The 15387-nt window shown below is 44.5% G+C and overlaps 1 protein-coding gene across 2 annotated transcripts in view; it reads left to right on the top strand.

Annotated features, from left to right (window-relative positions):
• Dgcr8 (DGCR8 microprocessor complex subunit) overlaps positions 1 to 15387 on the top strand; it is a 48336-nt gene that overhangs the window by 4499 nt on the left and 28450 nt on the right. For both annotated transcript variants that reach the window (XM_045132469.1, XM_004670757.2), the window contains exons 2-9: positions 346 to 1343; positions 1990 to 2149; positions 5712 to 5854; positions 6018 to 6300; positions 8344 to 8541; positions 8771 to 8872; positions 9635 to 9733; positions 12573 to 12655. In XM_045132469.1, the coding sequence (XP_044988404.1) occupies positions 624 to 1343; positions 1990 to 2149; positions 5712 to 5854; positions 6018 to 6300; positions 8344 to 8541; positions 8771 to 8872; positions 9635 to 9733; positions 12573 to 12655 (1788 nt within the window). In that variant the 5' untranslated portion in view covers positions 346 to 623. The remainder of the gene's footprint in view (positions 1 to 345; positions 1344 to 1989; positions 2150 to 5711; positions 5855 to 6017; positions 6301 to 8343; positions 8542 to 8770; positions 8873 to 9634; positions 9734 to 12572; positions 12656 to 15387) is intronic.

Raw genomic sequence — 15387 nt, 5'->3', positions numbered from 1 at the left:
GATGGCTCAGGGGTTAAAGGTACTTGCTTGCAAAGCCTGATGTTTGGGGTTTGATTCCCCAGTACCCACATAAAGCCAACACACAAAATGACACATCCAACTGGAATTTGTTTTCAATGGCAGGAGGCCTTGCTGTGCCCGCTCTCTCAAATAAATAAGAATTTTTTAAAAATTAGGTTCTAAAGAAAACCAGTAAACTTAGCTAGTTCTGATGTTTTAAAGGCTCACTTTATAGGCAGTGTTAACCCTTACTACACTGTTGTTAGTAATTGACACTTTAACTTGGTACCTGGGAAGTAGAAGGTTACTGTCATTTTGTGATGGTATTTTTAAATTTCTTTGCAGGTGGAAGAAGAAAAGTGCCACTTGGGCATGAAGACAGACTCTTAGTCATCAGTCTTTTAAGCTGAGTGCATTGTGATTTCCAATAATTGAGGCAGTGGTTCTAAAAGCTGTCTACATTAATGAAAAGAGCAATGTGGCCAGCTTGATTAAGCCGCCAGTGTGTGCAACGCGGGCAGGACAGCGCCGGGTTTCAACGGACTTGTGCATGTTAGCTGTATAGATTTATGTAAGGTGGTTTAAAACTCTGGTCTTTTAAAATAGTCTTAACTGCTCTTAATATGGAGACATATGAGAGTCCCTCTCCTCTCCCGCGTGAGCCCGCAGGAGAAGTGATGATGGAGAACCGAGCTTACCCCTTCCAAGCACTGCCCTGTGAACAGTCTCCACCACCTCCCCTGCAAACGTCCAGTGATGCAGAGGTAATGGACGTTGGCTCTGGTGGTGATGGACAGTCCGAACACCCTGCCGAGGACCCATTCAACTTCTACGGAGCTGCTCTTCTCTCCAAAGGATCCTTCTCTAAGGGCCATCTCCTCATAGACCCGAACTGTAGTGGCCACAGCCCACGCACCGCCCGGCACGCCCCTGCGGTCCGGAAGTTCTCCCCTGACCTTAAGTTGCTTAAGGATGTAAAGATTAGTGTGAGCTTTACTGAGAGCTGCAGGAGTAAGGACAGGAAGGTGCTGTACACAGGAGTGGAGCGTGGTGTTCGTGCCGAGTGTGGCCTGCTCCTTAGTCCTGTCAGTGGAGACGTGCATGCTTGTCCCTTTGGCGGGATTGTTGGTAACGGGGTAGGCATAGGGGGTGAGAGTACAGATAAGAAGGATGAGGAGAATGAGCTGGATCAGGAAAAGAGAGTGGAGTATGCAGTGCTCGATGAGTTAGAAGATTTTACTGACAATTTGGAGCTAGATGAAGAAGGAACAGGCGGGTTCACGGCTAAAGCAATCGTTCAAAGAGACAGAATGGATGAAGAGGCCTTGAATTTCTCCTATGAGGTATGTTGGTGACCCCTCTTCTCTGGAAGGCTCTGAGCAAAACCAAAAGAGAGGTTTGGGAGTGGCTGCATCTTTGTAAAGTAGGGAAACAAACGAACAAAATAAATGAACAAAACTCCATGTGAGGTAATATAATGTTAATGTGGAGAAGATAAAGATATAATCCACATTTTAAAAATTAATAATTTACAAGAAAAGAGAGAGAAAGAGTGGGTGTGCGAGGGCCTCCAGCCACTGCAGATGAACTCCAGATGCATGTACCATTGTGCATCTGGCTTTATGTGGGTACTGGCAAATTGAACCGGGTTGTTAAGCTTTGCAGGCAAGAACCTTAACTGCTAAGCCATCTCTCCAGCCCTGAAATTTCCCAATGGAATATTTGGCTCATCTCTTTTCACCCTCACCTCTTTGCAACCTGAGTCGTCAGTAGGTGCTATAACTTTTTTGGCTGAGTGTGCACCTGGACTGAGTGTTGGTTTCACTTATCATTTCATCCTGTTTGTTTTACAGATGATAACACACCATCAGGGCAAACCTAGGCCCCTTGAGGGCCTTCTCTCTGTCTGTTCCTCACAACTGTTACACTTGTCCTTGGTGCAAAGTGTGGACCCTGGAAGCTGTGGGATCTGAACATCTTGTTTTGCAGGATGACTTTGACAATGATGTGGATGCTCTGTTGGAAGAAGGCCTTTGTGCTCCCAAGAAGAGGCGAATGGAGGAAAAATATGGAGGAGACAGTGATCATCCGTCAGATGGAGAGACAAGTGTTCAGCCAATGATGACCAAGATTAAAACAGTGCTCAAAAGTAAGCCAGTGAGTCAGAGTCCTGAGTATTTCCAGGCATCTGAAGTAGTTTTTTTTTTTTTTTTAAATATGTTATTTTTATTTATTTGCTTATTTGAGAGGGAGAAATAGGCAGGGAGAGAGGGTGAGAGAGAGAATAGGTGTGCCAGGGCCTCCAGCCACTGCAAACATACTCCAGGTGCATGCGCCCCCTTGTGCATCTGGTTTATGTGGGTCCTAGGGAAGTAAACCTGGTCCTTCGGCTTTGCAGGCAAGTACCTGAGCCTCTAAGCCATCTCTCCAGCCCTAAAGTAGTTTTCTTCACAAGGTGGTTTTGGAAATTTTCTGGTGCCAGGCATTAGTCTAGGTAGAGATACATGTTTAAGTAGAGAACAGTCACAGAAGAAAACAGTTTGTACATAAGGATTTATTCAGACACAACCCAGGTGCAGATCCTGGTAAGTCCTCTGGAAACAACAGAGGGGCCAGTGTTGAGTGGGTTCTTGAGTGCAATAATATCAGTGTGTGCTAGGAGACAAGGTTATAGGTGGGTGCTTGGTGAAGTAGGCTGGAGGTAGTTGGCATTCAGGTTTTGGTTTTGTTCCAAGTAATGCAGGAAGGCAACAGAAGCAAGCTACTGTTGTTAACCTGATTTTTGTTGAAAAGCATGGTTTCTGCTGGGTGTAGTAGTGCATGCATTTAATCTCAGCACTTGGGAGGCTGAGGTAGGATTTCTGTGAGTTCAAGACCGATCTGGGGCTGCAGCATGAGTGACAGGTCAGCCTGGGCTAGAGCGAGCTCTGGAAAAACCAAACCAAATCAAAGCAAACAAACAAACAAACAAAACCCAAAACATGGATTGTGAGCTGCAGTGTGGCTTTAGAACAAGGTAAAAGTCCCTTGAGTAGAAGTGGGAGTGTTTTGGAGGTGCAGTTGTGAGACTTGACCGTGACTGGTGACAGTGAAAGAGCAGTTGGGGGCCACCCAGCATTGTGTTGCAGGGCTTTGTCATCACTGCAGGGAAAGTGTAGTCGAGGGCGTTTTTCTGTGTGTACTGGCCTTCGTGGCACTAGTGATTATCCTGGAAAGAACGCCTGGATCAGAAGAGCTGTAAAGATGCATGAAGCTTAGGCACATAGCTGATACCCAGGTTCAGGGTTCTTGCACAGAAGATGGTGAGGTGCAGTTGCTGAAGAGGTGGGTGGGTCTTGTGGTGTCAGATGCCATGTATTGCTGCACATGCTGATGATAGTGGAGAGCAGTAGGGATGTCGGGATAGATGTTTGCAGACAAGATGAGCCTGAGTCTGTAGCTTGTGAGGGAGGGGTACCTCTGGAACATTAGCTTCGTGTTCTCTTTCCATGTTTTCAGCAGTCTCTGAGCAGATAAACCCATGTCCATCCTGTGTAGCCCAGCGGGCAGTAGTAATCCTGGCTTGTTCACCTGCCTGGAGGGGACTTCACACTGGCAGCTGCTGTCGTCTCTTCCAAAAGCTGGGCTAGTTATGACTGGAATGAACCCGTTTCTTGTGCTGTGCTTAGGTCTGCATTCCGTTTGTTGCTCTCCTGTGTTCGCCTAAGGCTGCTATGAGGCAGCACTACCTTTGTCCAAACCTTGAAGAGAATACCCATTGGTACATTTCCAGTCTGCACCATTCCCTGACAGATTATGCTCTGAGAGTGAGTGGCCTGTGTTGGGGGTCAAGGTCCAAGTCAGGATTGCTGTGCAGGGATCCAGCCCAGAGGTGCCACTACTTTTCCAGAGTCACTGGTACCTTTTTCTTCTTTCTTTATTTTTTTTTTTTAAACATTGTTTTATTGACTACTTCCATAATTACAGATAACCCATGGTAATTCCCTCCCCCCACCCACTTTCCCCTTTGCAATTCCACTCTCCATCATATGTTTTCCTCTCTCAATCAGTCTCTGTTTTTTGATGTCGTCATTTTTTCCTCCTGTTTATGATGGTCTGTGTAGGTAGTGTCAGACACTGTGAGGTCATGGATATCCATGACCATTTTGGCCATTTTGTGTCTGGAGGAGTGCGTTGTAAGGAGTCTACCCTTCCTTTGGCTCTTATATTCTTTCTGCCACCTCTTCTGCAATGGACGCTGAGCCTTGGAAGGTGACTAGTAACTTTTTTTTTTTTTTTAATGTTTTTTAAAATGTATTTTAATTATTTATTTATTTATTTGAGAGTGACAGAGAGAGAAAGGGGCAGATAGAGGGAGGGAGAGAGAATAGGCACACTAGGACCAGTAGTCACTGCAAACAAACTCTGGATGCATGTGCCCCCTTGTGCATCTGGCTGATGTGAGTTCTGGAGAAACGAGCCTCGAACTGGGGTCCTTAGGCTTCACAGGCAAGCGTTTAACCACTAAGCCATCTCCAGCCCGACTGGTACCTTTTTCATGTCTGAGTTTTTTTTTTTTTTTTTTTTTTTTTTTTTTTTGAGGTAGGGTCTTGCTCTCGCCCAGGCTGACTTGGAATTCACTGTGTAGTCTCAGGTCGGCCTTGAAGTCTCAGCAATCCTCCTATTTATTCCTCCCAAGTGCTGGAATTAAAGGCGTGTACTGTCACACCCAGTCTCGTATCTGGTGTTTTAGTTTTCACCTGTTTTTCTATAGTTTCTAGATTTTATATTACTCCTAATACCTGTAAGAACATTGTTTCAGTTAAGACTGTGCTTTTCCTGCATCAGTTCTGTCAGTGGAGAATAACAAGTGGATAAAAAGTTTGGTGGTTTTGTTTTGTTTTGCTTGAGGTTATGTCTCACCAGCTCATGCTGACCTGGAACTCACTGTATAGTCCCACGCTGGCCTCTAACTCATACAATCCTCCTACTTCTACATCCTGAGTGCTGGGATTAAAGGCATGTGTCATCACACCTGGATCAAGTCTGGTGCTTTTATACACATTTCTTAAAACTGCTAGTAAGGAAGGGGTTGGAAACAGTGTTTTAAAACAAATGTTGACATTTTTTTTTGGTCTTCCAAGGTAGGGTCTCCCTCTAGCCCTGGATAATCTGAAAGTCTATATTGTAATGTTAGGCTGGCCTCATACTCACAGTGATCTTTCTACCTCTGCCTCCTGAGTGCTGAGTGCTGGGATTAAAGTAGTGTGCCACCACACCCGACAGATGTTGACTTTTAATTTTTTTTTTTTGGTCATGATATTGGGGATCAAATCCTGGGTCTTCTACATGTGGAAGTGTGCCTGGTCACCAAGAACAATAGCAGTTTATTAGCAAACTTTACCCATTCCTGGGGTGCCTTTTACCGTGGCTTAGCAGGCAGGAGAAATCCAGTGTCCACAGTACTTTCCAAGTGTAGAGGCAAGAGCTGTGGTGGGAACTTGTGTCTTGTACAACTGTATATACCAGGCTTCTTGTACATGGATTCTACTTGTATGAATCCTTCGTTTCCTTCACATACTGTTCTATAGGTACAGTAAGGGCATAACAAGCAGATAGAAACTAAAATTCTCTGGAAAGATTCAGAGAAGTGCTCAGGTGTGCTAGAGGTGCCCTGGTACAGTTCTTAGTGTTTATAAAGTGATTGCAGGATGTTTTTGTATTCTGTGCAGGTCGTGGCCGTCCACCTACAGAACCGCTGCCTGATGGGTGGATCATGACCTTTCATAACTCTGGAGTCCCTGTATACCTGCACAGAGAGTCTCGGGTCGTTACCTGGTCCAGGCCGTACTTCTTGGGAACAGGAAGCATACGGGTAGGGGAGGCATCAGTCATGAATTTATGCTTGTTAGTTCTCAGATTGAAATGTGCTTGTCTGTATGTATTGAACTTTAGTCAAACAGAGGCTGGTCAAAGGCATCAGGTGTTCATACTCAAGGTCATCCTGGTAACTCTTGTTGCATTTTTACTATTAACAGAAACATGATCCTCCTCTGAGTAGTATTCCCTGTCTGCATTATAAAAAAATGAAGGACAATGAGGAACGTGAGCAAAGCCATGAACTCACCCCCAGTGGGGAGGTTTCTCCTATCAAGCCCCTGAGTCGATCTGCAGAGCTGGAATTCCCCTTGGAAGAGCCTGACTCCATGGGTGGAGACTCGGGGCCCCTAGACGAGAAGGACCCACTGGGTGCTGAGGCAGCCACTGGAGCCCTGGGACAGGTGAAGGCTAAAGTTGAGGTGTGCAAGGATGAGTCAGTTGGTAAGTTTGCTCAGGAGTTTTTATCCCTCCTTGTCACCTGGGATCTCATTCCTCCTATCAGATGCCACCTTCTTAGTTCCTAGTTGAACCTGAGGAGGGAGGTGTATCTATGGCTGTTCACATGGCTAGAAAGGCCTGTTCATTTGCAGTGGCTAGAGACCCTGGCATGCCCATTCTCATTCTTCCCCTCCCCCTACTCTCTAAAATAAAAAACAAAAACAAATTTAAAGCAACAAACAAAAAAGTTAGAAACTCATGCCAGGCATGGTGGCACATGCCTTTAATTTCATCACTCAGGAAGCAGAGGTAGGAGAATCCCCATGAGTTGGAGACCAGTCTGAAACAAGAGATTAAGTGCCAGGTCAACCTTGGCTAGAGTGAGACTTCACTTCAACCACCCCCCCCAACATAAAAAAAAAAAAAGTTATTTATAGCCAGGCATGGTGGCGCACGCCTTTAATCCCCGCATTTGGGAGGCAGAGGTAGGAGGATCACCATGAATTCGAGGCCACCCTGAGACTACATAGTGAACTCCACGTCATCCTGAACCAAAGTGAAACCCTGCCTCACTCCCCCCTCCAAAAGAAAGCTATTTATTTATTTATTTATTTTGTGAGGTAGGGTCTCACTCTAGCCCAGGCTGACCTGGAATTCACTTTACAGTCTCAAGGTGGCCTCGAACTCATGGTGATCCTTCTACTTCTGCCTCCCAAGTGCTGGCATTAAAAGTTTGAGTCACCACACTTGGCTGTTTGTTTATTTTTTGGTATGTTTGCATGTTCATGTGTGAGTTTGTGTCTGTGTCACGTCATGTGTGTAGTGGTCAGATGACAACCTTAGTTGTTGATCCTAGCCTTCTACCTTGTTTGATGCATGGTATGCCAGGCTAACTGGCTTGTGATCTTCCAGGTTATTTTCTTTTAAAAAATTATTTATTTATTTTTTGCAAGCAGAGAGATGGAGATACAGAGAAGATAGAGAGAATGGGCATGGTAGGGTCTCTAGCTACTGCAAACAAACTCCAGAAGCATGTACTACTTTGTGCATCTGGCTTATATGAGTATTGGGGAATCAAACCTGAGTCCTTAGGCTTCGAAGGCCAGTGCTTTAACCACTAAGCCATTTCTCCAGTCCCCAGGTGATTTTCTTATTTCCACCTTCCTTCTCACTGGTAAGTGTGTGGAATTGGGATTACAGATGCTGGTGCTTATGGTTTTTTAGGGGTTGTTCAAGGTAGGGTCTCACTCTAGCTCAGGCTGACCACAGTAGTCTCAGGGTGGCCTTGAACTCATGGTGATCCTCCTACCTGTGCCTCTCAAGTGCTGGGATTAAAGGCCTGCACCACCATGCCCAGCTGACTTTTTTGTGTTTATGCTTTTCAAGGTAGGGTCTCACTTAGCTTAGGGTGACCTGGAATTCACTGTGTAGTCTCAGGGTGGCCTTGGAACTCCTGGTTCACTTGCATATGACTTTTTATTGGGTTCTAGAGATACAAACTGAGGTACTTAGGCTTGTGTATCAAATACTTTGTGACTCAGCCATCTTCCTGGTTCCTGTATTCTTATTTAAAAAAAAAAATTGAAATATATATATATTTATTTATTTAAGAGAAAGTGAGACGTGCGCGCGGAGAGAGAATGGGTGCGCTGGGGCTTCTAGCCACTGCAAATGAACTACAGATGCATGTGCCACCTTGTGCATCTGGCTTACATGAGTCCTGGGTAATTGAACCTGGGTCCTTTGGCTTTGCAGGCAAGCGCCTTAACTGCTAAGCCATCCCTCCATCCCTGTGTTCTAGTTCTTGATCCAGATAAAGTAAAAATGTGCCCTAGTAATCTGTCCATAGGGAATTGCCAGAATAATTTGAGCTGACAGTGAAGGAAATTTCTTTGCCCTTTGAAAGGGATGGGGAAAGTGAAATGCAAGTATCTTGTGGCCTGGTGCTGTTTCATGGGGTTGTCACTGTCTTATGTGCAGGGCTAAGGAAACATAACTCTTTTGTTGGAAAGCTGATAATTTGGTTCTCTGGTATTTTTTGGACAGATCTGGATGAATTTCGTAACTACCTGGAGAAGCGTTTTGACTTTGAACAAGTAACTGTAAAAAAATTCAGAACTTGGGCTGAGCGGCGTCAGTTCAATCGTGAGATGAAGCGGAAGCAGGCTGAGTCAGAGAGGCCCATTCTGCCAGCAAACCAGAAGCTCATCACTTTATCTGTACAAGATGCACCTACAAAGAAAGGTGAGCTTTGCTTGTAACTGTCAGTGTTAGCATGTGGAGCAGGCATGTTAATTTTACTTGGATGTGCATAGCCCTATGTTTGTGAGTGAGTTGCACCTAATTCAAAGCTTGTGTGGATTCTGGGAATTCAGAGGCTGCCATGTTCATGGTGGTAAACCCTAATGAATGACTCGGTAGACGTGTTGTCCGGGTTCCCGAATGCTGGCTGAGGCAGTTCTTCTTATCGCAGAGTTTGTCATCAATCCCAATGGGAAGTCCGAGGTCTGCATCCTACACGAGTACATGCAGCGTGTCCTCAAGGTCCGCCCTGTTTATAATTTCTTTGAGTGTGGTAAGTTTCAACCCGTTCCATTTTAGTCCTGAAGAGTAATGTGTCACTTTGTTCCCAGTTGGGGGTGGCAGTTTATTGGCTCTACTGGGCTGGATGGAAGTGTAAGGCAAGGGCAAGGAGAGGTACGGTACAAGTAGGCGGCTTGTTTTGTGGAGGTGGTTCTTGTTTGAGAATGGGTTAGCTGTGTTTTCCTCTTAGAGTTTGACCTGTGTCTCTCCTGCCCCTCTCCCGCTCTCAGGTCCTTTGTGGTTTGCCTTGCTAGCTCCTGACTGTTTTCAAGGACAGCCTGTGAGAAAGGCTTTCCTTTCCTGTTTGCCCTGTGCCTAGTGGATGAAAGGCATGAGGGTTGCTGTACTTCCTGCTAGCTTTGCCTTTCATGTCTCCTTCACACTTGTAAAGGCCAGTGTGACCCCATAAGAAGCAAAACTTGGGGGGCATTCGTTGTTTTGGGTCTTACGCTTACCCATTCCTGATAGTCTTATGTCTGTCTTTCAGAGGTCTTGTCCCTACTGTGACCCTGTACTAGGCAGCTCTGCTTCCAGGTCCTTCTGGCTCACTCTACCATGGTTGTTCACGCCCCCTAGTTTTTCCACCTAGGTCCTTTGCTGCTGATCATCTCCACACCTCTGGGAACCCCTGGTCTTTGCAGATGAGCACAGATGTGTTCTCTGTAGAGGCATCTGTCAGTGTGGGCAGATTAGGTGCACATGCTTTAAATGTTTTGGCAAGTATGTTTTTAAAACGAGTAATTTTAATTTCAAGAGAACCCAAGTGAGCCTTTTGGTGCCTCGGTGACCATTGATGGTGTGACTTACGGATCTGGAACTGCAAGCAGCAAAAAACTTGCGAAGAATAAAGCTGGTAATGTGGCTTGCTTGATGTCCCAGAGACATGCTGCCTGCTGAGTCTGCCCTCACCTTGGTTAGGGGAGAGGCTGAGCAGTGCTTTTGGTTGGGGGTGTGTGTGTGTGTGGGGGGGGGGGACATTTATGTTACTTAGGTAATTATCTACTTTCATTTTCAAAGACCTGCATAGCCATAGACACTTCTGCAATCATAGCCCTTAGGAGGCTGAGGCAGGAGCATCATGAGTTCAAGGCCAGTGTGAGCTATAAGGACAAGACTGTCTCAAAAAATAAAAATAAGACTGAGTGTGGTAACACATGCCTTTAATCTCAGTACTTGGAAGGCAGAGGTAGGAGGGTTGCTATGAGTTCAAGGCCAGCCTGGGCTAGAATGAGGCCCTACCTCAAAAAAATAGAACAAACAAATAAATAAAAAACCTAAAGCAGGCATTGGTGGCTCATACCTATAATTGCAGCACTTGAGAGGCTGAGGTAGAGGTCTGCCTTGACTACATATTGAGTTCCAGGTCAGTCTGGGCTATAGTGAGACCATGCCTCAAAAGCAAAGGGCCCTTCTCTGCTGAATGGTAGTAGGGCTGTTTCCTGAATTATTCTGGCCATGCAGATTCAGGTGTGCTCAGCCCTCTGAGGCATGTAGGTGCATGCAATAGAGCATTTGTTTTTGAAGTGAGCAAAATGTGGGGATGCTAGGAGAGATGAGGAAGGTTGACATGCTGTCACCATCTGAAGCATTTTTGTCATTTATAGGGACTATCTTCTGAATCCTTCACTCTCCACATTGGGGGCTAAATAATTGTTACACAGAGTTCATCTCTGAGAAAGCTGATATTTTCTGGTTCAGTTCCACTAGGCCATATCCTTGCCATTTGCCTCTATGCCTAGCCCTAGAAGTAGGTGGTATTCTTGTACCAAGCCATTTGCTTAGCACTGGGTTATCTGGGCTCTCCTGAGCAGTGCAGCACTTTTTAGAGTAGTTTATATGTACCCCAACCCTAGTGCCCATATGTCCATTATTTTTTTAATAGATATTTTAAAAGTATTTTTACTTATTTGAGAGAGAGAGAGACACAGAGAAAAAAGAGAGAATGGGTGCACTAGGGCCTCCAGCCATTGCAAATAAACTTCAGACACATGTGGCTTACGTGGGTCTTGGGAATTTAACCTGGGTCCTTTGGCTTTGCAGTCAAGCATCTTAACTGCTAAGCCATCTCTCCAGCCCCATATATTCATTCTTGAATTTTATCCTATGACCATGTTGTCTTCCAGAGCTAATCTAACTTATACAGAGCAGGAGGGGGTCTTGGGGACAGGGAGACCATTTTCTGCTTCTAGGAATCAGAGTACCTCTATGCTACTTTCTTTAAAAAAAAAAAACATATATATATATATATATATATATATATATATGTATGTATGTATGTATGTGTAAAATTTTTTGTTTGAGAGAGAAAGAGGCAGATAGAGAATGGATGCGTCAGGGCCTTCAGCCACTGCATACGAACTCTAGACGCATATGCCACCTTGTGCATCTGTCTTATGTGGATCCTAGGGAATCAAACCTGGGTCCTTTGGCTTTACAGGCAAAGAACCGCTAAGTCTTCTCTTCCGTCCTGTGCTGCTTTCTTTTAATGGCAACTAGTGAGGACGATGAGTAGCCTTTCTTCATCATGTTTACTCTCTGTCCTCCCCCTGTGCGGCTGTCCCTGCCCTATTCACCAGGAACGCCTGCTATCTGTTTAATTAATCCATTTATTAATTGTGTGGAGCTAAATATTGAACTTAGGTCCTTACATACTATGCAGGTGCTCTACCTCTGAGTTATACCTCTAGCGTCTGCTGTAAATTTTAGAGAGATTCAATCTAAACAACTTTTCAGCTTAACAAATTGAATGTTACTGAGTCTTATGCAGTGGTAGAAACATTCAAAGACATATCTTCCACTTTTTCTGCAAGATCATTTGTGCCTGCTCATGTGTTTATTTCCTCAATCCATATGCCAGACAGCTGTACTAGTTAACCTTTTCTTTTTTTAAATTGTTTATTTTGCTGGGATGTCTTGTTGATGAAGCTCTGCTGGGCCAGACTGAGCTATTGCACATGTTCATCCCCCACAGTATTAGGTAGCAGCCTGTTCACACAAGTGCCGCCCTGTGTTATTACCATACACATGTTTCCTCCAGTGTTCCTCAGATCTGACTGTCTTGCTCAGGGCAGTCAACTGCCCTGTGTGCTACTGTAAATGTCTGTAGCAGCCTACTCCCAGGCTTCATTGTGGGGTTTTGCCAAGCCATTTTTTCACATACCACCAAAGTGATTCTTCTAAAGTACAGATCTGAGCTCCTATCTCATTTGCTATCAGGTCAAATCAGGTAAAAATGAGCAAACATGCTGGGGCTTGTGAAGCTTCCTCTAGTTAGTGTTTGTCCCACTATTGCCATTTTTTTTTTCCCTGAGGTAGGGTCTCACTCTGACCCAGGCAGACCTGGAATTCACTATGTATTCTCAGGTTGGCTTCAAACTCATGGCAATCCTCCTACCTCTGCCTCCCGAGTGCTGGGATTAAAGACGTGTGCCACCATACCCAGCTCCACTATTGCCATTCTTAATGATGTGATTTTTCTTTTATCCCCTCTTGATTCTCCCTTTTAAAGTGCTAACCCTAGTCCTGAGCCTTTGCTCACCCATCTGAGCCACAAGTGTGGGAGCCAGCTTGCAGCTCACTCTGTAGGCTGGGCAGTATGCTTGCCTCCCCCTTATACTAAAGCAGCCCTTACTCTGGCCTTTGTGTGTGTGTGTGTGTATGTGTGTGTGTATGTTTGTGTGTTTTTTTTGTAGCCCGAGCCACACTGGAAATCCTCATCCCTGATTTTGTTAAACAGACCTCTGAGGAGAAGCCCAAAGACAGTGAAGAATTGGAGGTGAGTGTCTGGTCATGCCCACCAGGAGCTGCTACTGCAAGTGGTGCTATGCCTTGCATGCTTTGTGCCAAGGGTGTAGTCCTCTAACTTCTAGGTTATTCTGTTCTTTTGTAGCCTATGAAGGAGAGACTTACTTGTCTTTTTGCAAGCAGGGAAAAAAAGTCCTTAGAGATTTTTGTCTCCTGTGTTTTGCAAGTTGAGTGTGTATTAGACACATAGATCCATGATGGGAATGAACCCAGGAGAAAGAATGTACAAGGTTTTAGATTGTTTTTTATATTAAGAACTAATAACCTGGTGTGATGGCTCACACCTTTTAATCTCAGCCCTGAATGTGCTGAGGTAGGATTTGAGGCCAGCTTGGACTGGAGACCTTGCTTCAAAAAAAAATAAAAATAAAAAAGGAAGACATGGTGGTACACATCTTTAATCCCAGCATTTGGGAAGCAGAGGTAGGAGGATCCTTGTGAGTTTGAGGCCACCCTGAGACTACGTAGTGAATTCCAGGTCAGCCTGAGCTAGAGGGAGACTCTACCTCTAAAAACTAGAAAAAAAAATATGTATGTGTGTGTGTATACATATATACATACGTACGTATGTATGTATATATATATAATTTTTAAAAATTCATTTGTGAGCAGAGAGAGACAGAGGGAATGGGTCTGCCAGAACCTCCAGCCTCTGCAAACAAACTCTAGATATATGTGCCACTGTGCATTGGTACTGGGGAATCAAATCCTGGTCATTAGGCTTTGTAGGGCAAGTGCCTTAACCACCAAGTCATCTCTCTAGCCCCTCAGTGTAGTTCTTAGCAACATAGTGCTGAGAAGAAGAGACAGAGGAGTGTCCAGCACTGAAACATCTCACACTCACCAAGGCTTAGGGTCCATTGCGGAAGAGGTGGCAGAAAGAATGTAAGAGCCAAAGGAAGGGTACCACTCCTTATATACAACTGTCTGGACAGAATTTGGTCTTGATATCCAAGACCTTGCAGTGCCTAGCAATACCCACACAAGACCCTCATAGTAGGGCAAAAAAGATGATGATATCAAATTAAAAGAGAGACTAGTGGAGAGAGGGAGGGGATATGACAGAGAGCAGAGTTATGAAGGAGAAAGTGGATGAAGGGAGGGAAATATGGTTTGTTGTATATAAGTATAAAGTTGTCAACAATATATAGTAAAATATTAAATATTAATATATATATTAATTGCCCATTACATTTATACAGCTAGGTCATTTACATTCATATATATATATTTTAAAAATTTTGTTTTATTTTTAGAGAGCGAGAGACAGAATTGGCACATTAAGGCCCAGCCACTGCCGTTGAACTCCAGATGTTTGCACCACATAGTGGTCATGTGGTACTGACCTGCACTAGGTGGTGCAAATGTCTGGAGTTCAATTGCAGTGGCTGAGGCCTTGGCACACCAATTCTCTGTCTCTAACCCTCTCCCAAATAATATATATGTATATGTATTTTTTATTTTAGAGATTTTTTTTTTTAATTTGGGAAGGGGGAGAGGCAGAGAATTGGTGTGCCAGGGTCTCCAGCCACTGCTAACAAACTCCAGATGCATGCACCACCTTGTGTATCTGGTTTATGTGGGTACTGAGGAATCAAACCTGGGTCCTTAGGCTTCGCAGGAAGCATCTTAACTGCTTAGCCATCTCTTCAGCCTTCAGTGTAGATTTATTTTTTTATTTTTTTTAGGTAGGATCTCGTTCTAGCCCAGTCTGACCTTGAATTCACTTCGTAATCTAGGCTGTCCTCAGATTCACAGCAGTCCTCCTACCTCTGCTTCCTGAGTGCTGGGATTAAAGGCGTGCACTTCCACATCTGACTGAGTATAGTTTTTTTAAATATAACTTTCATTTATTCGTTTACTTGAGACACAGAGAAAGAGAGAGAGAATGGGCTCACCAGGGCCTCTAGCCACTGCAAACAAACTCTAGAAGCATGTGCCCCCTTGTGCATCTGGCTTACATGGGTCCTGGGGAATCGAACTGGGGTCCTTTGGCTTTGCAGGCAAACACTTTAACTGTTATGCCATCTCTCCAGCCCTCAGTGTAGTTTAATTTGCATTTCCCTGATGGCTAAGGGTAATGAACTTTTTTTTTTTCTCATGTATCTACTGGCCTTTTGTATTTCTTCATTTAAGAACTGTCTGTTAATTCAAATTGGTCATTTATTGATTGGAGAGTTTGTTCTTTGGGTGTTTAATTTTTAAAATGTGTCTCTCTGTGTGTGTGTGTAATGTGGTTGGTGTGTGTGGCGTATCCACATACCTGTGTGGCAACCCATGTGCCTGCCTCCATTTGCTGGAGCTGAATGTTGGGTGTCCCACTATATTGTTCTGCTCTATTTGTTCTTATTTTAGCTAGAGTCTTACTGATCCTGGAGCTTTCCATTTTTTCTTGTGCTCCTGCAATTCTCTGGTTTCTTTTCCCCTTTTATACCAGGATTACAGATATTTAGGACCATTCCCCACCGGTTATTTGGGTTTGGGGGATTGATCTCAAAGGCCTCCTCAGGCTCTCATGTTTGCCCAAGAAATGCTCTTACCTGCTAAGCCATCTTTACAGACTAATTTTTTGAGTTGTTTATATAGTCTGGAGTTTAGAACCTTTGTCATGCCGGGCGTGGTGGCGCATGCCTTTAATCCCAGCACTTGGGAGGCAGAAGTAGGAGGATCACCGTGAGTTCGAGGCCACCTTGAGACTCCATA

This window comes from Jaculus jaculus, chromosome 13 (assembly GCF_020740685.1).
Source record: "Jaculus jaculus isolate mJacJac1 chromosome 13, mJacJac1.mat.Y.cur, whole genome shotgun sequence".
In the NCBI taxonomy this organism is placed as follows: Eukaryota; Metazoa; Chordata; class Mammalia; order Rodentia; family Dipodidae; genus Jaculus; species Jaculus jaculus.
This window is presented reverse-complemented; position numbering and strand designations above follow the sequence as displayed.